This window comes from Larus michahellis, chromosome 4, assembly GCF_964199755.1.
Source record: "Larus michahellis chromosome 4, bLarMic1.1, whole genome shotgun sequence".
NCBI lineage: Eukaryota > Metazoa > Chordata > Aves > Charadriiformes > Laridae > Larus > Larus michahellis.
This window is the reverse complement of record NC_133899.1, coordinates 19,467,306-19,493,217: the sequence shown is the minus strand read 5'-3', so window position 1 is coordinate 19,493,217 and position 25,912 is coordinate 19,467,306. Positions and strand designations below refer to the sequence as shown.

At 39.5% G+C, this 25,912-nt stretch overlaps 1 protein-coding gene across 12 annotated transcripts in view; it reads left to right on the top strand.

Moving 5' to 3' along the window:
- Nucleotides 1-22,156, top strand: part of SLC12A4 (solute carrier family 12 member 4) — a 51,069-nt gene extending 28,913 nt beyond the window's left edge. For 10 of the 12 annotated variants that reach the window (XM_074583161.1, XM_074583171.1, XM_074583167.1 and 7 more), the window contains 21 exons: nucleotides 422-568; nucleotides 1,275-1,329; nucleotides 1,677-1,807; nucleotides 2,266-2,507; nucleotides 4,395-4,609; nucleotides 5,609-5,773; nucleotides 5,856-5,954; nucleotides 8,113-8,170; nucleotides 9,626-9,800; nucleotides 10,143-10,261; nucleotides 10,828-10,926; nucleotides 11,276-11,395; nucleotides 12,168-12,272; nucleotides 13,246-13,414; nucleotides 14,471-14,666; nucleotides 15,383-15,552; nucleotides 15,733-15,864; nucleotides 15,964-16,071; nucleotides 16,883-17,067; nucleotides 19,811-19,944; nucleotides 20,984-22,156. In XM_074583161.1, the coding sequence (XP_074439262.1) occupies nucleotides 422-568; nucleotides 1,275-1,329; nucleotides 1,677-1,807; nucleotides 2,266-2,507; nucleotides 4,395-4,609; nucleotides 5,609-5,773; nucleotides 5,856-5,954; nucleotides 8,113-8,170; nucleotides 9,626-9,800; nucleotides 10,143-10,261; nucleotides 10,828-10,926; nucleotides 11,276-11,395; nucleotides 12,168-12,272; nucleotides 13,246-13,414; nucleotides 14,471-14,666; nucleotides 15,383-15,552; nucleotides 15,733-15,864; nucleotides 15,964-16,071; nucleotides 16,883-17,067; nucleotides 19,811-19,944; nucleotides 20,984-21,075 (2,916 nt within the window). In that variant the 3' untranslated portion in view covers nucleotides 21,076-22,156. The remainder of the gene's footprint in view (nucleotides 1-421; nucleotides 569-1,274; nucleotides 1,330-1,676; nucleotides 1,808-2,265; nucleotides 2,508-4,394; nucleotides 4,610-5,608; nucleotides 5,774-5,855; nucleotides 5,955-8,112; nucleotides 8,171-9,625; nucleotides 9,801-10,142; nucleotides 10,262-10,827; nucleotides 10,927-11,275; nucleotides 11,396-12,167; nucleotides 12,273-13,245; nucleotides 13,415-14,470; nucleotides 14,667-15,382; nucleotides 15,553-15,732; nucleotides 15,865-15,963; nucleotides 16,072-16,882; nucleotides 17,068-19,810; nucleotides 19,945-20,983) is intronic. The other 2 variants (XR_012586529.1, XR_012586530.1) reach the window with 1 other exon arrangement.
- The last annotated feature ends 3,756 nt before the right edge of the window (nucleotides 22,157-25,912 follow it).

Below are 25,912 nucleotides of genomic sequence, written 5' to 3'. Positions count from 1 at the left end.
AACATCACAAAAGTGTGTTTTCCATGAAAACTAATTTGTAAACTGTGGGGAGTAGGGTAGGATCTATCTTACTCGGGGTCTGCAACACTCAGCAGGTTTCATACTAGGAACTCTATGGTTCTACATTAAAGCAAATACATATGTGTTCTGTTGTTAGTAATTGGTCTTAAATGCCGAGTATAATTACTTCAAATGTGAAGATGAGACAAGGTCAGCATTTTGTTCAGAAATTTGTGGGTTTGGTGTTAGGAGTTGGCTTCATGTTTTGTGGAAGTCCAACACAACAGTATTTGTGTGTACCTACCTTATATTTCCTAGATTTCTACCATGTAAAAAACTGAAGTTGTGGGATTTTTTTGGTTACCTGTGCTTTGGATAATTCCAGTTAATGAATGTCAATGAATTTTATTTTTTTTTTCAGTCACCCAGCATGGGCACCCTGATGGGGGTGTACTTACCATGCATGCAGAATATCTTTGGGGTTATTCTCTTCCTTCGTCTGACTTGGATGGTAGGAATGGCTGGAGTTCTTCAGTCCTTCCTCATTGTATTACTTTGCTGCTGTTGTGTAAGTATATTATTAGGTTATTATTGAGGTGGTTATTTAGGTTATTATTGTTAGGTTAATGGTTGGACTCAATGATCTTAAAGGTCATTTCCAACCTAGACAATTCTATCATTTCCGTGTAGGTAAAATAATGTGTGTGACACAAGCTCTGTGAAACTGTCGAGGAACTTGGAGAGGTTGCATTGTAGATGCATGTGTAAAGAAAAGACAGATTTATGCTAGACACTTCTGCTGTGTTTGTAGCTGTGTGATTTCTTTTTTTTTCTTTTTTTCTTTTTTTTTTCCTAGCATTTCTAAACTGGCAAATGTATCTAGTGCAGTCTTAAAAATGGTGTTTGTTCAACAAACAGCTGTTTTCTGTGCCTGTCCCAGATCACGGCTGCCTGCTTTGTTGGACTAGCCATTGTTGGAATTTCAGCTCTGCAGACGCAGGGACACCTGTGTTCTTTTATCTTTTGTTTTCTTTGTCTGCAGACACCGGTTATTTGACCTGATAAAGCAGTGGTCATCTCTCAAGCAGAAGTATCAACAGCTTGATGATTAAATTCCTGCTACCCTTGTTTTCTTTCAGATAATGACAAGTCAAGGCAGAATAAATAGAAATATTGTATCCTATATGCAGTGGCAGCTTTGCTTTATCAAGAAATAAGTTAACATTTAAAAAATGTTGTTGACACAATTGCTTCCTTTTCCTTGTTTTCCCCAGACTATGCTGACAACCATATCAATGAGTGCTATTGCCACAAATGGTGTTGTTCCAGGTAAGTGTAGTTCGCAAACTTCTCTTTTGTGTTTAAAAAAAAAAAAAAAAAAAAAAAAAAAAAAAAAAAAAAAAGAGATGATCTAAGCTGTTAATGGGGTTTTGTTCTAGAGAAATTTGCTTAACCCGAGATACAAAGCCTGAATTCATATTTAGTATTTCTTCTTTGTATCAATTAGGCTAAAGATTAATTTATTTGGGGTTTTCTGTGCTACCAAAAGGATACTTCAGTTGAACCCCAAAAGAGCAGATACACAGTGTATAACTTTTTTGTATTTTTGTTGCAAGTATTTACAATTTGTAACGATAAATAAATGATAATTTTACTCTCATTTTCTTGCTTTATAGCTGGTGGCTCCTATTTCATGATATCCAGGTCATTAGGCCCAGAGTTTGGTGGAGCTGTAGGGCTGTGCTTTTATTTGGGAACGACATTTGCAGGAGCAATGTATATCCTTGGTGCCATTGAGATTTTATTGGTGAGTAGTAGTAGTAGTACCGGAGCAGTTCTGCTTTTAAGACAAATAGCATATAGAAAATACCGCAGTATTCTTGTCCCATTTTCGTCCACACATTTACAGGTAGAGACCAGAAGCTCTCCAGTTTCTCAGTGTCCAATTTGGTACTGCTAGTGCTTCCCTTTGGAAGTTGCACACTCTCTGGGTGTCCAGAATGGAAGCTCTCCTGAAAACATAGATTGGAAGTATGACTTAATCAAAAACACATGCTCATGATTGATAAAATTGTCTCAGCTGTACTACTGAAATAGAATGGGCCGTTATCCCTTGACTTTTCCTATAAACTAAAGATTCCTGGTGAAGAGCATGTTACAAATTGGAAAGCGATTTACATTTCTAGTATAGATACAATATCACTACAGTAATGTAGGCAGAGTTCTGTTCCTGTGTTCCTTCAGCTTGCTTTCTTCTTGTTTCAGACATATATTGTGCCACAAGCAGCAATTTTTCATCCATCCGGTGCCCATGATGCATCCAGTGCTATGCTAAACAACATGAGGGTGTATGGAACGCTGTTCCTCATCCTAATGGCAGTGGTGGTCTTTGTAGGCGTCAAATATGTTAACAAATTTGCTTCCCTCTTCCTGGCCTGCGTAGTAATATCCATACTATCCATTTATGCTGGAGCTATCAAGTCCATCTTTGATCCACCTGAATTTCCGTGAGTAATGTTTCTGGATGGGGGTATAGCTTTGCCTACAGGTCTGGAGGGTGGGGTTCAGTGGACGTTACTTGAAACTTGTGCCTAATATGTTGTCAAAGCTAGCTTTTTTGTGAATTATTTCAGATTTTTTTTAGTTGTATATAGTCATAGTCTTCCACATGCAGAGCTCATGGAATAGAAGTTTCTTAGGCTCAAATGAACGCATTATTACATTCTTTAACTGTTTCGGTAGAATGAAGTCACGTAGTGAGTATACGGATTGATGGAGGCTGACATTTCTCTGCTTCCTGCAAAGACAATCCAGTATCTTTGCCTACGGCTCTTGAGTTAAATTTTAGCAATAATTTTGCTGGGTTATTTATGGCAGTCCTTCTCAGTAGGAAGCAGTTTGGCAGGTCCATTTTCCCCAGGCCAGTCAGACGTGATGTGCTACTTCCGTGGTTGGAAACTGTGGCGGCGTGATGCAGCTGCTGAGAAATAGAGCATCTCTGAGGAATGTGGGAGGTGTGATGGTGGGGCCATGCCGAGACTCCAGGAAAACTTCCCCTTGGTCTGAAAGCAGATTAGTCTGCCATATGAGCAGCTCTGCTCTGAACACAGTACACGTTCCTTGGCATGTTGGCAGTTAAACTTGTAATACGGTCTTTTAAACTCAGAGCTGGAGCAGCAATAATGTGGAGGCATGTGTTTTACCAGAAATGCAAATAGTATTTCCTGACACCGCTGACAAGAGATGAATGGAATGGAAATAGAGGAGTTGAGTCTGCATAATTATTCACATCTTAAAATGTTGTGACCATAACTAAGTACTTGCAGCCCTCAAGTGCTCCCTTTAGATATTTAGGGCCCAATGATTATAATGTTTTACAACAGTGGCAGGTTTACAGCAGTAAAAATAAAACAATGTCTTTACCTCCCCCTCATTATCTCTTGGATTGTTCTTGAATCTTCTCCCTGTCTTTCTTCCTTGGGCTGTATTCCTTTTTCTTTTGCTGAAGTAACTAGACATTGTATTTATTTTTAATTCTGGAGTGGAAGGTGCCTCTGAAATTACAGTTTACAGGCCTAAAACCCTACAAAAATGGCCCCGTCTCTTCCATTTTCCTGGCTTTAATGCTTGATGAGATCTATGAAGCAATTAAACTTATTAAAATGGAAGAAGCAATACCTTTTTTTTTTTTTCTTCTGTGAATGTTTTCTGGCACTGGGAAGAGAAGCCGAATTAACTTTTAGCGGCAGGAAGCTGTTATGCTGTATCACCATGTCTTGTGGAACCAACTTTGGAGAAGCGGACTGAAAATTCTCAGTGCTGGAACAAACTATATTTGTGGTTAGGTCAAACACAACAGGCACAGAGGGATTTTAGCAATTATGCATAGTACCTGCTGACAAGAAGAATCTTTGCTTATTGTGATTGAAATGTATGTTCCTGATTTTGAAGCTAAAATGTCAGGGGCCATTTGAGTGCTACTACACAGAAACTGGGATAATGCAATTCCAAATATCTTTAGGTATTCTAAATATCTAGTAATTTGCATGCAAATATTCTTTGGATCTCTTCCACTCCAGTAGTTCTGTTTAACTGAAAAGAAAAATATTGCCTAATCGACCCCTTTCATTGTTTAAGGTAAATTTACCAAATCCAATAAATCACTCCGATGTAGCTTTTTATATCCCTCCCAATTTTTTTGGAAAAGGAGCTTTATACTTCTGACCCTTAAAGGAAAACAGATACACAGTCTTTGTTCTGCAACCACTGTCTTTAGGAAGCTGAGAAATGAGCCACTTGGCGTTTCCATGATATGGAAGAAGTGTTATGGGGAAGGGCGGATTTCATTTTCCCGGTACCATATAATCACACTGGTTTTCATGTTTCCCTTCCAGGATTTGCATGTTGGGCAACAGGACTTTGTCAAGAGAATATTTTGATGTTTGTGCCAAAACCGTAGTTAAGGATAACATCACTGTGGCCTCTAAGCTTTGGGAGCTCTTCTGCCACACTACAAACTTAACCACGGAGAACTGTGATGAGTATTTCCTGATGAACAATGTCTCTGAGATAGCAGGAATTCCAGGAGCTGCTAGTGGCATTTTGAAAGGTATGATAGAATTTTTTTTTTTCCCTTAAAGTGGAGGCATGCTGAGCAGTTGAAATGGGTTGAACTGTTCCCTGCTGGTTAAGAAAGAGGGACTGAAGAAATGTAATTACAGTGAAGAAAATTATCTTCAATAAAGAAAAACAAGTTTTATTATCTTTAAAAAGAGTAGATGGCACTTTTCTCCTAATACGGTACTTGCCTGCTGTAAAATTGATTAAATTTGCCTTGTATGTCTCTTAACTTCAGCAGAAAGTCAGCTCTAATTATGAGCTATAGTAACACGAGTAAGCTGTTAAACTTTTTCAGAACTCTGAGTTGCTCTGACTCTCCATTTTAGACAGGTTTAGATTATGTCCCAAAATACAAGAGTACTTGTTTGAAAATAGTGTACCTCCGTCTTTGCCTGCTCCTGAATATCATATCGTTGAGAAGTGTTCATTATTGAAATGAACTCCGGAGAACAGTTGCTCTGTGCAGGTGCTGAGTGCCTCAGGTTCCCATTTTCACAGGAACCAGTAGCCTAGTTTCAAAAATGGACTCAGCATTTATTAGTGAAATTTCAAATGCCAACCATATAATTCTGTAATTTTTCCACTGTCTAAAGAACAAATCAGATTATATCTAGAAAGCTGGTCAATATTGCTGCTTTGCATTCTCTGAGCTGCTATCTGTAGGTATGGTGGTTCATTAAAAATATTCAATGTATTTCTTGGGGATAAAATAGGTATGCAGTCAAACAAGTATTACATTTAGTAATACTAAAGGATAAAAAGTGCTTAGGCTTCTGTAGGCTATTCATACATATTTATTGGGTTTGATACGAATTCCCTTGAAAGCATGCAATATAAATTTTCTTTCATGTAACTTGTATATGTCTTAATTTGATCACTGAATTGCATGAATTGCATTTGTAATATTCAGTTGTAGACCCATTACAATGAGAACAGGTTTGAACTGAAATGTGCTTTTCTTCTCTGTGGTGTGTTAATAACATGGAAGACAACTTATGGAGCAACTACTTGGAGAAAGGCGAGATACTGGAGAAAGTACATCACCCATCTGTTGACGTAGCAGGCCAGAAGAACAACCTTCATCTGTATGTGCTTTCAGATATCGCCACTTCATTCATGGTGCTGGTTGGCATCTTCTTCCCTTCAGTGACCGGTGAGAATCCTGGGACCAGAGGGCACCTTGGGTCTCTGAGCTTTCTTCTCTCCCTGATCTTACATCCAAAATGTATTTTCAGGTATCATGGCTGGTTCCAACAGATCAGGGGACCTCAAAGATGCACAGAAATCCATTCCTGTTGGAACAATTCTTGCTATTGTCACCACATCACTAGTCTGTATCCTTTTAAAATTAGTGAAGTCCTAGCACCTTGTAAGTGGCTCCGATGAATGAGTATTGTCTGATTTGTGGAGCTGCTTTCAGGTGACTAAATTATCAGTGTGAGTATGATTGGTCAGTGGGGAAAAAACCCCCAGTCCTTGAGCTGAAAGCATCAGAATAATTATCCTGTTGTTTTCCATCTCCCTTTTTGTGTTGGGTTTTTTGTTTTGTTCTTTTGCATTACTGTTGCTTTTCTACGTAGTGCTCTATGGCTATTCAGGCTGATGGCATACAGGTATATGATTTTTTTAGGATGCAGCGGACCATTGAGATGAGGGAAGGCTTTAAATGGGAGAGATCATAAATTTCAGTTCCTTAAAAAAACAAACAAACAAACAAAACCCCAAAACCTTTTCATTTGAGTGACATTAAGGAGAATATGCTTTCTTGAATGTTTTAGGGCAAGATAAACTGGGGTTAGAAATTAAACTAGCTGTTTCCCAAGCGCGTTTTTTTGTGAGGGACAGGGGGGAAGGTTCATGTGTAGTGTCAGCTTCGCACTGGTACTAATGAATTTATGTATTTATTTGGAAGCCAGTGAAACAAGATCATCTTACATCAGCTTACGGGACTGTATTTTTTTCCCTTTGATTTTTAACACGTTCATCTGATTTAATGCTGTTCCATGGTTGTTAGACACATCCCCAGGTGGTGCACGCAGAAGCGCTACCCGCATTGTGCTAAGTAGTGAACTCCACGTAGCTGTCGGTGACTCGGTGTTTCCTGCCTGTTTCCACCGAGGCTGGAGCACTTCATCTGCAGAAGATGAGGCTGTTCCTCATACCAGATTTCTAGGTGCTGAGTGTGTGTTCAGAGGAGCAGCCTTTGTCCCAGCTGAAGTTGCCGGGTTTTGTGTGTGGTTAAACTCTTCAGGGCTTAAGACCCACTGGAGCTTTGCTTAGGAAAGACCATCTTAATCTTATCACTGCTGCTAGAGAAGAGATGAAGCCAAGGTCTTTCAGCTTCATCTAGCTGTTGGTGTCCCAAACTACAACTTAGCAACATAGGAGAATAAAAAAAAAAAGAAGCAAAAGGCAATATGAGCAAGGACTTCAAAACTTCTTTGTAAGAACTTTTTGAATAAATTGCACCCAAAGGGCAGTTGGCCGAGACAGTGACTCTGCTGGAAATTCTGCTGTTTTGAACCTGTTTTTTTTGCCAACGCTTGCCAAGCTGTAAATCAGGATCCCAGCTCAGTTGTCCCAGCTTCTTAGGACCACAGCCTTTCCCAGATGATACTTTGAGAACTGGCCCTGTACCAACAAGGCTGCATTTCCTATGAATGTATTAAATATTAGAACAGGTGATAGATGTAAAACCCAGCTCTAGTGTTAAAGTATTTGCAGTTCAAAGCTTATTTTCTGGTGGGTAACTTTATCCGTAGATGTTAACGCGCCACCCAGTGGAAGGCTTACACCATAATTTTTAGGAGTGATCAGTGTTTCCCTTTTTTTTTTTTTTTTTTTTTTTTTTTCCCCCCCTCTTTGGATTTTACAGTTGCCTTTCAGGGGTAGAGGGTAGAGTTTAGGACTTAACCAGTCGTGTAAACCTAAATAACAAGATCAAATACTTTACTGGAATGCCAGATCCAAAAAAACCTGAAGTATGTCGTACTCCCCAATGCAGAAGTAGTACAGTTCAATAACAAACCCAATATTCAAAGACTTATTGGTGATGTGAATGCCATCAGAGACCACAAAATGAGAAAGTGCAAGGTAATGGTTTGCTATATATTCAAAATATCTTCAGCCGCAAGAGGAGAGAGAAAAGGAAGATATTTTAATGTCGGGTTCTGTTCTATACTAGCAGAGTAAATTGACGTTTACATACAAAATCATTTCCTTTGAAGTTATCTCCTTTATCATAACATTTAAAACTATCTTTTTAAAAAATTGAAACTTAGAATAGTAACTTTGTCACTTTACTATTAGAAGGTATATATGAGCAGTGAGACATGAATTTACTCACCGGCTTTACCAGGTACTTATGGAGATGCTGCAGTGCAAATGCCGTAGGATGGAAGCACATATTGAACTTTCCACAATATTTTCTATGGTTGTTTTTATCTGCTATGTCTATATAAATCCTACTTCCTTAGCACACTCTGTATTCAGACTTCAGTTGTGTATTATTATTTGGAGCCTGCATAGAAGGTGTAGTCCTGAGAGATAAGTAAGTTTTACTGCTTGCATTCTCCCCTTTCTTTTTCTTTTTTTTTTTTTTTTTTTTTTTTTTTTGCAGGGAAGGTGTGTTCTTTCCCAACGCCGCCCCCCACCCCCCATCCCCTTTTCTTTCATGTCTGGGTGCCTTTTAAACCATATTTGAATGTAAATTGTAAACAATGTTTTGGGAATCTTATTGTATTTGGTTTGATATTTTTTTGCATGGCTCCTCAGATTTTTCATCCTATGTCTTAATTCCCCATCTCCCCCACTCCCCGCCCCAAACCTATTTTGTCTTGTGTTGACATACCTTTTTCAGTTTCCAGGGGTACTCCTTCAAAGATCTGATCCCTAACAGTAAACTATAGATGTCTACTTTTTCTTTCTCTTCCTTAGAGAAGCAAGATACAAAACAACAAAAATTTTTTGTTTTGTTTTTTCTGTTTTTCTTCTCCACATGAACCTTAATTTGTTTCCTTGTTCATTGTAGGCTCTTTTCTTTTTTTTAATTACTGAGGTTGGCAAAATTACTCTTTGCGCACTGCTTTCTGGCATCCTTGCTATCTGAGGTACTACTGCTGATTTTTGTAAAAGCACTGATGACATCAGTAGTGTGTGCCAAGTAGCTGAAATGATTTCAGCTTACGGTATGTTAGCAAATAGCTTGCAAAGCTGCTGTAATCTTTCTTGCGGCTGATCACAGTCCCCTGAGTCAGTAAAATGTACATTCCCTGACCTATGTTGAAGAAATTTGTAAGACAGGAAGATAACACACATCTATATCTGTATATATTGGATTGCTCATAGTGGTATTCATAGGAAGCGGTATTTCCTCATAGCATTTGTGATTATTTTCTTACATAGAAACCCAGTCAAACGTCCATAATGGACAAAGTTTGGTGTTTGATTATCTCTGCCCTCGGACTATTAGTTATCAAACATTTCTGTCTGTAAACCCAGTAACAGCATTCCCAGTTCTAGAACTACAAGTGCTTTTTCTGAAAAATTCCCTCATGTTGATGGACTCTTTCCAGTAGGCAGGCAGGGAATTAAATGTTATTGTCTGGGGAAAAGAATCAACCCAACAAACCAAACCAACCAACAAACAAAAAACCCCCAGAGTCTTCTGTAGGGATGTCTGATACTGGATTGTGTTAGACATTAATCTTATTTTTTGTGTTAAGAACTGCATCTTCCTAGGTGAAAGTACAAAAAATGTTATGCTAATAACATAAGAATTTTATAATATATAATAAAAAGAAAGCTTTTGAATTATTGAAATCAGGCTGCAGACACTTCTTATCTGTGCATCAAAAGTAACTCAGATTGTTTATTACTTCCTGTATTTCCTAATCAAGAAAATAACATAAAATATTTAATATTTAAATGACATCTTAAAACAGACTGAGAACACTAACCGTGAGTGTCAAGACACTACTCTGAACAGGAATGTTCCTCTCTGCAGGTTCGGCGATGCAGTGAACAAGAACTTAGTGGTGGGCACCCTTTCCTGGCCCTCGCCCTGGGTCATAGTGATAGGATCCTTCTTCTCTACCTGCGGAGCAGGTTTACAGAGCCTTACTGGAGCCCCCCGGCTGCTGCAAGCCATAGCAAAGGACAACATCATTCCTTTCCTCTGGGTAAGTACATATTTTTTAAAAAAAAAAAAAAAAAAAGGGGGGGGGGCATTCTGTACATAGTAACTAACCAGCTATTTGAGTTTATGCTTGAAATCAGATTTATTTTCCCTAGTTTGCCCAGCATTGAAGTGAAGGTCAATATTTTCATTTTAATGCTTTGTTTTCTTTTGTTAAAAACTAGGAATATTTTTAAAGGAGTTTGAATAGACATATATGGTAATTTTATGAAGTCTAACATCTAATTCAGTGGAAATTTACTGTTGTTTTTTAAAATGTAAAATTTTTTTCATTATAACCTTATGAAATACTTGGAAGATGTGCTTAATGTTTCTATTTCTTCAGATTTTTGGTCATGGAAAAGCAAATGGTGAACCAACATGGGCTCTTCTATTAACAGCATTAATTGCTGAGCTGGGAATCCTTATTGCTTCGCTTGACATGGTGGCTCCAATTCTCTCAATGTAAGAAACAGGGTGGTGCTATTTTGAGGGGGGGGAGTGGCAGAGAAGAGATAAATACTCTTGAATTTTGCTAATTGATTGTCTTTCAGAACCATATCTTAAATCGGTAATGTAAATTACTGGAGCCTGAGTTCCACTTTTGTTATTTCTATGAATATTCTGACTTCAGGTTCTACATATAAATCTATTTGTTCCTGGTCTGGAGTATTCTGTGAATAAACATGTTTTTAGTATATTGTTATTTCGTTTGGGAAAACGTTATTTCTATCACAGAACAAAGATAGTGTTGATGTTGTGGATAGATCTAACTTGATCCAATTAAAAAATGTTCTATCTACTTTATACTTATAGTTCAGGCTAATAAAAATTAGAAGGATAGGCACACGTGACAGGGCAGCGGTATTTTGACTTGTCCTGGTTTGAGGTAGAAGAGAACCAATTTTCTTTTCAGTAATTTTACTGTTCTGTTCTGCCTCAAACCAGGACATGACTGTAAACCATTCGTGCGGTTATAGTATGTGCCAGAATCTAAAAGGTGTGTGCTAAAAGCTTTTTTGTTTCTGCAGGTTTTTCCTGATGTGCTACCTCTTTGTTAATCTAGCATGTGCAGTACAAACACTTCTTCGAACTCCAAACTGGCGGCCCCGATTTAAATACTATCACTGGTAAGCAAGAGGCAGCACGCTCAACGCCTTGTCTGTCCCATAGAGCGGGGGTTTTAGAAGAATCCTCTTCATGAGGGCTGTGGTCATCTTTTATTTCTCTGGATATCAACTCTAGACAAGAGTACATTGATGTAATATTCATAGTGGACCAAACCCAGATATTTAATGGCATCAGAGTTTCATTCCAACAACAGGATACTAAAACTGTTGAGGAGTGGAGAGATTCATTGGAAGCTTTACTTTCACTGCTGGTTGAGAATAGACAATCTAAAGAAAAAAAGAGAATAATTGACTTGTTTTTAAGCTTTTCTACCCCACTACTCACTAATACCTTTGCTTTTTTTTTCAGGGCCCTCTCATTTCTAGGCATGAGCATTTGCCTTGCACTGATGTTCATTTCATCTTGGTATTACGCTTTGGTAGCTATGCTTATTGCGGGCATGATTTACAAGTACATTGAGTACCAAGGGTAAGTATTAACTGGATAGACAAGGGTAGGAAGGAGATTGGGTCTAGTTTCTATGAACTGGAGATTGGGTCTAGTTTCTATGAATTATCTCTAGCCTTCAGATTTGGAGAAGGAACTGTCCCGAGTTGTGACTTAGAGCACTTCCCTTATTGCTGCATTTTTTGAATTGTGTTACTGTATCAGTGCTAAACAGACCATGAAGTGCTTTGTTGTTAAGGCTCTAAAGCTTTTTCCTGGAACTTGAGAGTCACAAGAAGTAGAAACCCTGGTTGGGATCTGTCCTTCTTTCTATCACGCGTAATTACTTCAGGCCAGAACACGTGAAGGCAGCCACCTTACTCCAAAAGGACTGTCTAGGACAGGCCTGGGAAAGCTGAATCTGCAGGTTAGGTTGCCTGGGCTTGGTCATATCTGATGGAATCAGCTGTACTATGGCTTTGTAACTTAGTTTTAACTATAATTGGGTATTGAAATGCCTGATATTTGTTCATGCTTGGGAAGCATTCTCTGTAGTGGAGTGTTGATTACAAATGAAAACCAGAATGGTGGTGTTGTGGTATACATGTGACTGAAACAGTTGCATTTCTCTCATGTGATACGTGGTAAGTATCACATACATACATCTACAAATGATAAATATACATGTGATGCATGCTATATATCACATTATTAAACTCATTATAAGATAATGATTTCTCTATAGCATGACTATAAAGTGTGCAGTTAAATGATCATGAAACCATATGTTGGCTACATTATGTGTTCTTCACAGTGCGGAGAAGGAATGGGGTGATGGTATCCGAGGTCTTTCACTCAGCGCAGCAAGATATGCCTTACTCAGACTGGAGGAGGGCCCTCCACACACAAAGAACTGGAGGTACTCGCTTTAGACTAATAAAATGCACCGTCATGATTTTCTTCTTGCACTTAAGGAATTAAACTGGACTCCAAACAAGATGCTTTTGGTCCGTGTGAATGAATCTAAATGCCCAGAATATTAAAAAAAGAAAAGAAGTGTTGAGACTGTGTGCGCGCAGACCTTTTTTATCCTTTGGATCTTTAATTGACCCCTGAATCGGTGAATTCAGAAGTGGAACTTGGAGAACCTGTGGAAATCTCTGAGTACAGAGGTCCCTAGGTCCATGGTAATTTGCACTGGAGGCACAAAGAAATCACTGCTATCGTTGTAGGATTAAAAACCAGAACAGTGGCCAACATTTCTCCCTTTGGCTTTGTGTGTTGAAGACAGTTTCAGTGGGAAGGACCCCTGCTCTCTGTTATGCGTTGCACAACTCTTGGGCTCTCAATAAGAGGACTAGGAATCTACCAAAGAAGAGGAGACTTTTATAGATCTTTTTATACTTGCTCAACCATAGCTTAAGAGACAAAATAACTTAACTGATGTGTAGCAATACCTTAAGGAATAGAAAGGAGGTGGGATCTGTGTTTACGTGAAAGTATTCATGTTTCCCAACTGTTTGGCACGAGTATCCAGATAGATCTGGAAGGCCAGCCTTACAGTATGAACACAGCGTGCGCTCTAATTATACTTAAAACAGCCCTGAAAATCAACCATGTAAATATCACAGTAATGCTAATGCAAGCCTCTTCAGCTAAGTACATCAACGGGTATTAGGACTGTCAAAACGATACAGCAGAAGAATTCCCTCAGTGCTTCAAATCTGCTTTGAATCAAGAGGAAAAAAAAAATAATTAAAACCCCTCTAACATGTGAGATACAGAAAGTGATTATATTCAAGTACAATTAAAGTGATGAGAGAGGCAGCTTTAGAAGTATTTTCATTAAAGCATTAGTAAAAAATACATTCCCTTTTTTTTATTTTCTCCAGACCTCAGTTGCTGGTGCTTCTGAAACTTGATGAAGATTTGCATGTGAAATACCCTAGATTGTTAACATTTGCATCCCAGCTGAAAGCTGGCAAAGGTTTGACTATCATAGGATCAGTGATCCAGGGGAATTTCTTGGAAACTTATGGAGAAGCCCAGGCTGCTGAACAGGTCAGTGTCTTCAACTAATTCCTAAAGTAAAAAGGGGTGAGTGGGCAGATAACTTACAAGTTTCATAATCGTATATGGAAAAAAGCATATCAGTAAGGCTTCTGTGAAATACAGGGCTACAGCCCTTCAGTAAAGGGCTTGCAAACATTTCACCTGCCAGTTGTGGCTTTGGGAGTATAATAAGATGAATGCTTGCAACTTGTGTAAACAGCCTTACTGCATAAAACTGTCTTCATTTCTCAGAAATAATTACTATGGAAGTTTATGTATGCTGATTAATAGAGGGAAGAGGACTATTTAGTTTTCTGAACATACCAGGAAACATTTCAATAACTGTCAATTATTACAAACTTAGCAAATTTCAGTGTGGTGATAAATTTATTACAAAAAGCTTTGAAGGCAGGTCCTGAAAGTTTTTGTTAATAAAACATTTTATCTTCCTCACTGTGTCAACATGACATTCATAGCCCTGTTTGCATCTGTATAGTACCAGCACATCACTGTTTTCTTCCCCAGAGGCTTTTTATACAGGAAAACTAATTTATAGGCTTACGTGTTGACCCAGTTTGTTTACTATTTAAACAAATAAGGGGTATGGTAGTCTTGATGATCTGGGGTGCTTATATTTGTAAATTGAATATAATAACACAGCATGTTACATAGAAATCGGAAACTGGAAATCCAAATGAAGATAATTAACCTTGGGTTTAAAAAGGTGAGTGTTTTAGGATTAGAAAATGGAAAGTGAGATAGTAACACAAACAATCACTAACTGCGACTATGAATAAGAGATTATAGCACAAGTCAAATAACTCTTATCTTAATCTCTTAGAAATAATTACGTTTGGAAGGGAACTATGTCCGTTTTAAACAAGAATTATACACAGTTAGTGGGTAGTTTCTCTGTTTTATTAAGGAAAGTGGATGAGCAGAACTTTGCTTTGAAATGTGTTTTACCTGTGGACAAGTGTACCAGCAATTTACATTGTAATCACATGATAGAGAAATACCAAGAGTTCCTTTCGGTTGTGAGGTTTTTCCTTGTCTGTCTTGCAGACTATTAAGAATATGATGGACATTGAGAAGGTGAAAGGATTTTGTCAAGTAGTTGTAGCCAATAAAGTTCGAGAAGGAATTGCCCACTTGATCCAGTCCTGTGGCCTAGGTGGCATGAAACATAATACTGTGGTTTTGGGATGGCCATATGGCTGGCGACAAAGTGAAGATCCAAGGTCATGGAAGACATTTATAGGTGAGCTTTAAAGGTTCTGCGTGATCAAATATTGTGAACAGAGATGTTCATTACACATATGGTACACACAGGGGATTTTAACAGAATCCTTGTGCAATTGGTTTTGGTTTTTAGTCTCTTTTTTTCTAGTATTGATTGTGAAGTAGATAGTTTGTCGCAAAACTGCTCTATGTTTGAAATACCACTTCTTGTAGATAAAAGACCTATGAAAGATCTTCAAAGATTAATCTGACGGATAAAATTAATCTGTCTAATGAACGCTTAAAAAATTACAGACTTGAGAGATACTATTTTTATGGCAAACTATAATTTATTTCCTAGATAATCTCTGTCTTTTCACCTGTCCTAACCTATCCATCTCTCTTCACTACTGGAGCTCTCCTTGCCTACATCCCTCTCCTTCCCCTGTGGTCCAGTAACACAGTCAGATTAGAACAAAGCAGATGCTTCCTCCTGATACTTACCTTTGAAGATTCCTGCTTTTATTTCAAACATGAAAAAGGGCTTGAGTTCCTGTAAGTCGGCTTTATCCTAGCTTTGTCATTTGGTCCCACCTGTCTATGCAAGCCTTCCTGCATATGCTTTATATAAGTGATGACTTTTATGGTTTGCTGACACTTGCTCAGTGAGTAACTTTTTTATTTTATTTTTTCTTAAAACCATAGATCACTCTCACAGAATTGGAATTAACTGTCTGTTCTTCCCCTCTTGGGCAGGTACTGTTCGCTGCACAACTGCAGCCCATCTGGCTCTGCTGGTTCCCAAAAATGTGTCTTTCTACCCCAGCAACCATGAGCGTTACAATGAAGGCAACATTGATGTGTGGTGGATTGTGCATGATGGAGGCATGTTGATGTTGCTTCCTTTTCTTCTCAAACAGCACAAAGTAAGGAGCTAGACAAAGATAGTTTCTCACCCAACTAGTTCTGCGTGCGTTAGTTTAAAGACACAAGGTCTGGTAGCGAAGCCTGTATTGATAAACAAGAATGGATATATTGATAAGTTTCTGTTTTGTAGAACAAAATGTTATTCATTCAAATACTGAGAGTTTGCATTCCCTCACCAGGTTTGGAGAAAATGCAAAATGAGAATTTTTACTGTAGCTCAGATGGATGATAACAGCATCCAGATGAAGAAGGACTTGGCTACTTTCCTCTATCAGCTCCGAATAGAGGCAGAGGTAGAAGTGGTAGAAATGGTAAGGGATTTGAGCCTGTTTTTCATTTTATGATGCAAATGGTGGTATTTAGTTATGACTTGATTACAAGCACAATATTGTTTTTTCTTATTTCTGCAGCACAATAGTGATATCTCAGCATATACTTATGAGAGAACTCTTATGATGGAGCAGAGATCTCAGATGCTGAGGCAAATGAGGCTGACAAAAACAGAGAGGGAAAGGGAGGTATGTCATTTGTGGTTGACTTGCTATGGGCTGCTGAGGTGGATGACACAAAGTGCCTTCCTAGTAGTGTTTTATATAGCTGCTGCTTAAACTTAACTCCTGTGTTCTAAACATGTAAGGAAATACTTTTGTGTAGCTTTTTTGTTTCCCAAAATTGCATGTAGTCATCGAATAGCCTGGCTGTACTTGCAAAACTGTGCTAGAAATTATTTGCTTTGGGGGGGAAAACGATGGCAGTATATATGCTGTAGAAGCAATTTGTGTGTTGCTCTTTGCAATGTAAACGATACTGTATGACTTGAGGATGTAAGTCTCAACCCTTTCTTGAACTTGTTTTTGCTTTATATGGGACGTCCGGGGTTAGTCTCAATTCATAGTATATCCTGTTTTCCTACTGAAGATTCCATTCCAGTTTGGACTGTTAGGTCATGTAGCTATGAAAGGTGCAGATGATCTCATTTTTTTGCGTGTGATTGTCCAATGTTTTTTTGTCAATTTTGAGTCAGACTTCTCTGTTGTTTCAGACCATGTCATGGTATGAGCTAGACTGTCTTTTTTTTTCTTGTGTAGATACAGGCCTCTGTTAGTCCAAATTCTGCACAGCTTACACCCATCAAAACTGTTTAAAGTCAGTTTGGTATGTAAGATTATTGGCTAGGGCAGATGCCTGGTATCAGAGTTGTCCTAAATGCTAAATTGACTGTACGAAATAAAGGATACAATGGAACAAAAAGTCTTCTGTTGCTTAAACAGAATCAGAGAATGTAAAATAAAGTCTCTGAGTTCACCTTGTCATTCATGTGCCCTCTAGGCTCAGCTGGTAAAGGACAGACATTCAGTAGCACGTCTGGAGAGCCTCTACTCGGATGAAGAAGATGAGGGGGACCCTGTTCCTGAGAACATCCAGATGACCTGGACAAAAGAGAAATGTGATGCTGAGAAGCGGAACCGAGGCAGTGCTGTGGGAAGCTTTAGAGATCTCATCAGCATTAAGCCGTGAGTTTTGTCAGAGTCAACAATTTGCACCTCCTGAAACTCTAAATGTGTTAAATCAAAGCACTCTAAAGTGCTTTTATTATCTTTTGTCTCCTAATCCTTGGTTTAGGCTTGCGCAATGAACATTGAGACCTGACTACTGAAAAGACAGCAGTTAGCCTCCTGAGAAATCTCTAACCAATGAAATGTGACACATATCCCTCAGTATTTTACCTGGGATAGTCAAATTCTAAATCGGACCTGTTAAATCCTATTATAACTTTCCTCCTGTCTCCCAAATACCTCAACAAAACACACAATTAAAAACCAGATTGATAATTTCACTGATCTAATCAGAATTTAAAAAAAAGACTGATAATTTCACTATCTAATATGTCGCGTGGATATTAAACACAGCAAGGAAGCAGCTGTGGAGATGGTGATGAATGACTGAATAGTGTGTGATAAAACCCTTCAAGACAGACTTGCTGTTGAAGGAGCACCGACGTGTAACAACAGCCTTAGTATAACCACGTGTGTGCCCCTTGAATAGCTAGAAGTAAAGCTCTATTTGTGACTTTGTATAAAAACACATGAATCTCCTGTGACCTCTCTGGTGTACCACATCTTACACCAAGCATTCACTCAGTCAGCTTTGCATACATGGCAAAGTTCTGGATTTTTCTTCCTAATAAATCAGTGAGAATTCCAGTCTAGTTTAGGATGAATCATACATAGTTTATATACTGTAGAAATTCTGCTGAATTTGGTGTTAACTACCTGTACTTTTTCCTCTTCCATGCTTTCAGAGAGTGGGAAAACTTGTAAGTTTGTTGTTTAACTTAGAAGTACATTAAGATGGTTGAGAGGGAAGACTTCATTTTCTCAACTAAAAGCAGGAAAACTATATGTAATTATGGAAGAAAAGAAAAGGAGTTAAAATTGAGCAGTCTTAGCAATGTTTTTAAAGGGAGCAGGATCAGCCACTTAAGCCAAGTATCGTTATAAATAGCACATAAGAAACTATGAGAGTTGTCTTGACAAGAACTAAGTCAGGATAGAAAACAATTACAGGTCTGAACCTGTTTTCTTAAGCAGAGTATGACACAAGAAGTGGGAAACATTACTCATTCAGAGAAGCTCTCGTTCCACAACACTGCTATGATGTTATTTCTGGTCAGTTTCTGGGGACTAAACAAACCCTTTCTTATAGCCTACACCTTCAAATCGCTGGGGAGATGCCAGTTTTAAATGTCACTTTAGAGAATACCAAACCTTTAGTTTTCAATTACTTTTCCAAAACTCTACATAGTTAATAACAGTATATTGTTTCTGGTGCTGGTTTCTTCCTCACTTCCCGTAAACATAATCCGGCCTCATTGTTGTCCCTGGCTTTCTGAAGCTGACGTGGTGAAGACAGAGGCTGTCCTTGCTCTAAGTTAAATAAGAACATGAAATAACAGAGAGGTAACTCAAAGTGGGTAAATTGTGCTGTTAGTATAATAAACATTATTCTTAACATTGCATCTTCTATTTTCTGTCTGTATAAAACATTTCTTTGCCAACCTAAATATTTAGAAGAGCAGTAAGGTTACTCAAGACTTTCACTCATAATACCTAAAGCCGAATTAACAAAACTATGGATTCCTATTTGATTCATTTCTACTAATACTTTTTAAAAAATATATTAAAATGAAGAAAAAAACCAAGTGGAAATCCTCAAAGCCGCAAATATATTCTCCCTTTTACAAGTCTATTTCTATATCGGTTTTCCTTTTACGTTACCAAAATAACGTTTGATTTCCTGTAGGAAGGAAACATTCCCTCGCTCAAAATCCCTGAAGGATACTCTGCAGTTCTGCTCCTGCATGAATTGGTGTTATTTTGTGATGATATATTCTGAATAATTAATCCTGTTACCTCTCTTAGCCTGGACTCTTAAGAAGCAGCTGCATCTATTCCCTTCCCTCCTATAACTTTGAAACCACGTGGCTACTCGAATTTGAAAGCATGATTGAGATTTTAAAGAGACTTGGGTCATAGTTGTTTCCTGTAAATAGCCAGGCAGAGAGGCTGATAAGCGTCTGACTGAAGGAAAGGTTAAAATCCTTATCATACACCAGACAAGCCCCATAAGCAGGTGGGCATCCAGCCCTTCGTAGGGTGCGTTCCAGCCTACGAATCTGTAGGAAACCAGGCTTTCTCTGGAGATGTCAACTGCTGTTCAACACAACAAGACAAGGCCACTCATGGGAAGTGTGGGCTGAGCGCGATGGTGCCAGTCTCCTACTGAGTTCCAACGGGTTTCTGAGAAAGAGTTTTCCGGTACTGAGTGTGGAGAGGTGTGTGGTGTGTGCTGCTACAGGAGCGAGGGGATCTGGAGAGGGCTGCCAGGAGGGAAGGCTCTGTAGTCACAAGCGTCCACGGTCGAAGAGCGTGTTCCCTTTGTGCAAATGTGTTTTTATCTTCTTATGCAAGACTGTGAATCATCTTTATAAAACATGCTTCTTGAAGAGCAATGTAACTTCGTAAACTGGAGACTTGACTCCAGGGATCTTAAAACCAATGGACTAGCAGTACCTGAAGAACTCTGTGAAATCTCTTTTGTATCTTCATCATTAAGTTTGAAAAATTTTACTGTGTGTTGAGTTGACGTTTAACAGGGTATTTAAGTGATTTAGGTTTTGGTTTTAAGGGCCTTTTTAATCATTCAGTTTTCAGAGGCACGTTTCTAACAGTAAGTCTGAATGTGCTTCTTCTACAGGAACCAGTCTAATGTCCGAAGAATGCACACAGCAGTGAAGCTAAATGAAGTTATTGTAAATAGATCCCATGATGCCAGACTTGTTCTCCTCAACATGCCTGGTCCTCCAAAGAATACTGATGGTGATGAAAACTGTATCCTTTCAGGCAAGGCCTGGTCCACATAGATCTTCCTTTAATCTGTGCTTTTGAATTCGTTTTGCCACAAATGCTGTCAGACTGTAATATGTGACGATGTCCGGTGAGTGGAGGGGTACGGGCTTGTGGCTGTTATGTAGTACTTGCTTAAAGTAAAAGTTTAAAGTTTGCTTAAAGTAAAGTTTATAGTTAAAAGGTTAAAGTTTACTTAAAGTAAAAATTGCCACTGGTTGCTCTGGAAGCCTTGTAGGTTTGAAATCAGTCTTGTCTAAATTCGTACTTGATGTAATTTATTTATTTATGAAATGTCATTAAATTTAATTCTCAATAGTGGATGTAGCAGATGTTTAAGAAGGCACTGAGAGCAGCCAGCGCTCTGTGCAGGGCAATGTCTGAACGCAAGTGAAGAGGAAGTCCTGAAGGAGAGGGTGTATCTCAGGCATAGCTTGCTCATCGGAATGTGGGAGCTTTAGCTCCAAGTGCAATTAAAAATTCAAACCTACAGTAATTGGGCACTTAAAGGGATCCCTGCACCATTGCCTCTAAGCAAGGCCAGAGCTGAGGGCTCTGATCTGGTGAGCTGGCTGGCACTGCAGTTCTGTCCACAGCTGCTCTTCAGCCTTGGTTGTGCCATTAAATTAGCCAGCCTTTCACTGCCCCGTGCCAAAAAATGTATTTCACAAATGACAGACCAAATGACTGTTCCCTCCTAAATCTAGATAGTAGTAATGGCTGTTTCACAATAGCGCGCTGGCCAAAGAAAGGATAAAAACATTCCTCTTCGCATAAGGGGGTTTCAACCACAGCTGCTACAGCCCAGGAGAGATTTTAAACTTGAGGTTATGGGTGAGGATGGGCAGGTTCATTTCGAAGCCAGCTGAAACTGGCTCTGTCCAACATGGGGGCAGCCACCGGCCTCGTCTCACAGAGGATGCCCCTGCAGCCTGCCTGCTACCAAAACTTTGCCAGGTAAACCTAATAATCATTGTGTATTTTGGTTTTGATACTTCATTTGTCCTTGACTGTATTGAAACAGACATGGAGTTTCTTGAAGTCTTGACTGAGGGTCTGGAGAGAGTATTACTTGTTAGAGGAGGCGGCCGAGAAGTCATCACAATTTACTCCTGACTTAGTACAAGCTTCTAATGCTGATCTGCATTTACCTTCTTGGCGATAACGGACATTCCAGTTTTAAATGGAGAAGAAAAAAAAAAAGGTTTTTTGCCTAACTTTCTCCTCATCCAGTCCTATTCATTGTCTTTCCATTTGCAACATACATATCTTTTGGGATTGCAGTATTGTTACACCATCCAATTAGCAACATAAGTTAATTGTGAAGTTGCCACATTATTCAGTTTCTGCTTTGGTACTCCAGCATTTGTGCATGTAGTTTAACACTAAACCTATTTTTAGTCAGCACTGCTCTGTGCAGTATTTTTAGTAACTGTACGTAAAGTTAGGACATGAAAGCCAGTTACTGTAAAAAGATTTTAAAAGCTTTTTATATTAGGTTTGGGGGGTAGAATTACATTATATAGCAGCTAGTTTCTGCTGAAGTTCAGCTATAAAGCATTTTCTAAGAGCACACTAAATTGTAAGAGAGGACTGGAAAAGCTTTGTTTTTCTGGGTTTATTTCCAGAACTAAACTTTCAGTATTGGGTAAGAATTTATACTTTTAATACATTTATTGATAGAGATTTAAATAAATTATGTTGATATAGTTAAAATTATGTATGTAGCTTGCTACAAATTGTGTTGCTTCTGAGACTTGAGGTTCCGTGAGGCCAGATCCCTATTTATTTTTGTATTTATTTGTCAGAAATGTTGGATACGCAGGTGCAGACTGTTTAGGGTAACAGAGATCTCACAATAAATTTTGAATCATCAGTGGATTGAAGGACCAGTCCTGTGCAGTATTTCCATGCTTTAAATTTCTTGCAGACCATCCATCAAAGTACATTGAGCATGTTGGAGTCCCGTCTGTAGAGCCAGGTGCTATGCTGCACGCACAGCGATGGGATTGCACTTGCACAAGTACAGGGGACCTGCTGCTTCATTGTATGCTTTATGCCCTTAGAGGAAAACGAAGAAAAGAAGACCTATGTTAACCAATAAGTCTCTGGAGAATTTATCAAGCCCACTGAGTTGTACTTTATGTACAGAACATTCGTATTTTTTCAATAAAATGTTGCATACACTTTCAACCTATTCTCTGTTCTGTGCACTATGGTGAATCACCCAGGAAAACCCTGTCTGTCCTTCCCTGCACAGCGCTGCTGTGACCCGACCAGTGCAGTGGCATCGGTGGATCCCGCTGTGTGAGGGGAAGGTGGGGAAGGTGTCGCTGCTCCCCAAAATGGCCCACGTACTGCACTCTGGAGGTGCCGCCTTAGTCTTTAAGCAGACCGATGGTGTACCTGAGTGAGTACAGGCTCCCATGTCTGGAGTTACTACCATATGCAATAGCCAGGTAGAACTCCCTAGCTGTAGACTCTGAAATGCACACAAGCTGCTGTCCCCTCAAGATTTCCAGCTGTCAGGGAAATCCGTAATCCCATACAAGGGACATGTGTGAGTTAACCTCTGTGGGATCCATTAGCAGTATGGCAAGGAAGGTGGGCATTGACACAGCTGTCTGACCCATGTGCTCTTGCTAGTTGGTATATAATTCTGTCAGCCCTCTTGGGATAGTTCTCCTGGTTGTTTCACTAATAACAGCATGACAAATTTGTGAGATAGAAATCTGAGAAACTATCTGGGCTTTTATCTGGAATAAGTGCTCATTATATGAGTTTTACAATTAAAGCCTACGTTTGTTCTCTCTGTGAGATAGTACATACCTGATGGGAGCAGGATAGTATTAGTGTGTGCAAGATCCCAGCAAGACAACAGCCAGAAAACAACTCTAGGGTGCGCTCTCTACTGGGTATTTTTTATTTTAATTTTTTAACAACAGTCTTTGCTTTTTTTTGGTTTCAAAAGCCAAAATTCATTTCACTCACATTTTAAGAGTAATGGAAAGAATAAAGCTTTCTCATTTGTAAATAGTGTGCTATTTGTAGAGCGATCATTTTTACATCTTCAGAGGACTGAGTAGTAGTGTGCAAGTGTACAGCAATCGTGGTAGTTAACACCTCTTTGCAACCATTCTTTTATAGGAGCAATAAAAAGAGTTCATGAGAACTTTGTATTCCTCAGACTTTTGTAGGTCTAACTATGAGATACTAGCTTTCTTTTACCAAATGTAAACTTCTAATATAAACATGCTGAGAAATATATACACTTATGAAATTTTATGCATTTGGGTGACATAACTCCACCTCCCAAAAGGATTTCAGCACCATCTGTTACCTGAACCAAGTAACCTGTTTGTGGCTTTATTATGTTTTTAACATCAAACCAACAAGGTGAATATCCTTACCGATATATTACATCTGGTGAAAAGCCTGAAAAACCCCTAATTCAGCATTGTGTGGAGACATCTCTATATATAGCAGGTTCAAAATAAGTTCCTCTGAGACTTGGCTTACATTAAAGGGCAGGGTCTAAGGGTGCACGTCAGTGAAACCTGGAAGCAACATGGAAAAGGTTGTGTAAGAAAACACAACCTTTACAATTACCTTGTGTAAGGTAATTTCTAGTTGAGTCAGCTTCTGTGAGGGTAACGAATGGTCATCTTCCATTCCGGTCCCTACTCTAAAACCTTTTTTTGGTAAGGAGATGAGAACATTGCAATTAAAATACAAAATGACAAAGTTGAGTTAAGCTCTTTGTATTACACTTAAGACCTCTGTGGTTTCATTTTAATATGAGTTATGTAAAAAAATCTTACTGTAGCACAAAGATGTCACTTTGCTTTAGCTTTCACCTCCAGAAAACTCGCAATCAAAACACCCCTGCGATCAAAAAGCTGCTTTACTTTCCGTGAGGAGCGGTGTGTTTCCCGCTGAGTTTCCTAGCACTGGCTCGGTCCACACGCCAAGTTTTGCCTTGGCGGCGGCCACCCAGCAGAGGGCAGCGGCTGCCGCCTGCGCTGGGTCCCCAGGCCTGGGAAACACCACGGCGCTTACCCAGATTATTTGGAAATTAATGTTGAGTGGTGATTTTTCATGCTATTCATCTAAACAGTACTTCTTTGAATCTAGATGCACTGGTAGGAAATGAAACGTGATAAATTAAAAAAAATGCCATTTAAACAATTCATCCTCCTCCCCTGTCCCCATTTCTCATTTTCTCATCTGCGTCATCCATAATAATGTTTGCTTCTTCAGTAGTTCCCTTGGGATGGAAAAAACTCCCTCGTGCTGTGCTCTGGAGGTCAAAAGCTTTCATTCCGTTCTGGAGTAATTATCCCCACACACAGTCACTGGCCCAGGTCTGTAGGCAGATGCTGCCAAGACAAAGTGCCGCTTCCCCCTGGGGAGAGGTACCCCAGCGCCCTGGATTTGCCACATCAGACGGCAGCAGTCGGAACTGCAGGGCAGTCCAGCAGGTGACAGGTTTTGGAAGAAAATTTCCCATCACAGTCACACTATTGCAAGCTCAGGCATCTCTTTGAACGGAATGCGCCCTGCCAGTGGACTATCAACTGAAGTGGAGTCTGTCGTTGTCAAATTCTGTACAAAATTATCTCTCAACCCTTAAAATAATGCAGACAGGCCTCTTGCTGTTGGCAAAAGCGTCGCAAGGGCAGGTCTGCTCCTCTGGCTGGGGAAAGCGCCTGCCGGCCAGGCAGATACCGCTTGCTCCTGGCAGGCCTGATGTTCACGTGTTCGGTCAGTTCCTAAAGCAAGCCTGTCCTGGCGCTTCAGGAAGTTCTAGGCAGCCAGTGCGCTTACTATGTGTGATGGGCTAAATCTGAGCTGAGAAATGGGTGAAAAGCTGAGGAAACAGGACAATTTCAAAAGGAAAGGGCTACCTGGATAGTGCTGAGTGGCAACAGGAGGGGTCCCTGACTCACCTCTGCACAGGGCATTGGCTGAGGTTCTCTCTCACTTCTCTGCACTGCCTCCTGGAACTCCCAAGATAGCTGTCGCCATGAGGTCTCAGGCTCTGCAGCTTGCAATGATTTCTGCTGTTGCCTGCAATGTCAATAATATCAATGTCACTACTGAAACAGAAATGTGGCAGGATGTGTCCATGGCCCACAGAGATGTCATTGCGAATGGGTTAGTAACAAAGTTAAGAGACCTCAGGCAGAGGTCTCAACCTTTTAGAGGTCGGTGCCTGCAAGCAGGCCAGTGATTCTGTGATGTTAAAAGAAATGTAAGCGGGAGAGGATGGCACTGTATGCTGTATAAATCTCATCCACCATTAAATAAGTAAAACAAAAATTGACCTATCTCACCAAAGAAAGTGTTTTTACAGAATTGCTAGAAGAGGAAAATGTCAGCTGGGCTGATACTTCTTTCCAACCCAATCTTACAGTGACGACAGTCAGGATCTATGACAGGATATTCTGGCTTAGCTTCAACAGGGAGATGAAAGCAGCAAGTTGCCATTTTGGTGCAGAAATATCCAATGTTTGGATACTGTTCATCTGTTTCCTTTCACCCAACCCTATGGTGCCTATGTTTCTGTTGTCAGATATGCATACAACCATTTAATTCTTGCTCAGTATTCCTCTCAGCTCAAACTTAGGGAATTTCATGAAAGGTTTTGAATTGCCATAGCTTGCTACTGCTTCTGGAGGTGGTCCTGTCTGCCCTCTCCTGCTGCTTCTTTTGTTGTCTCCCTCTGCCCATTTTGTGCTGGCACAAACAGTCATACAGACCTGTGGCAATGGGATGGGACCGTGCCTTTTGTGACAGCAGTAACAAGTTATGCCCATTTAAACTCCTCTTTAAACTGCAGCATTGGATGGGAGATAGAAGTTAAATGTCTGGCAAAGTCAGGCCTCATAAAATGATGCTTTTTAAGAAAAACCAAAGTAGACAATATTTTGCCTGCCAGCTCCAAGATGTG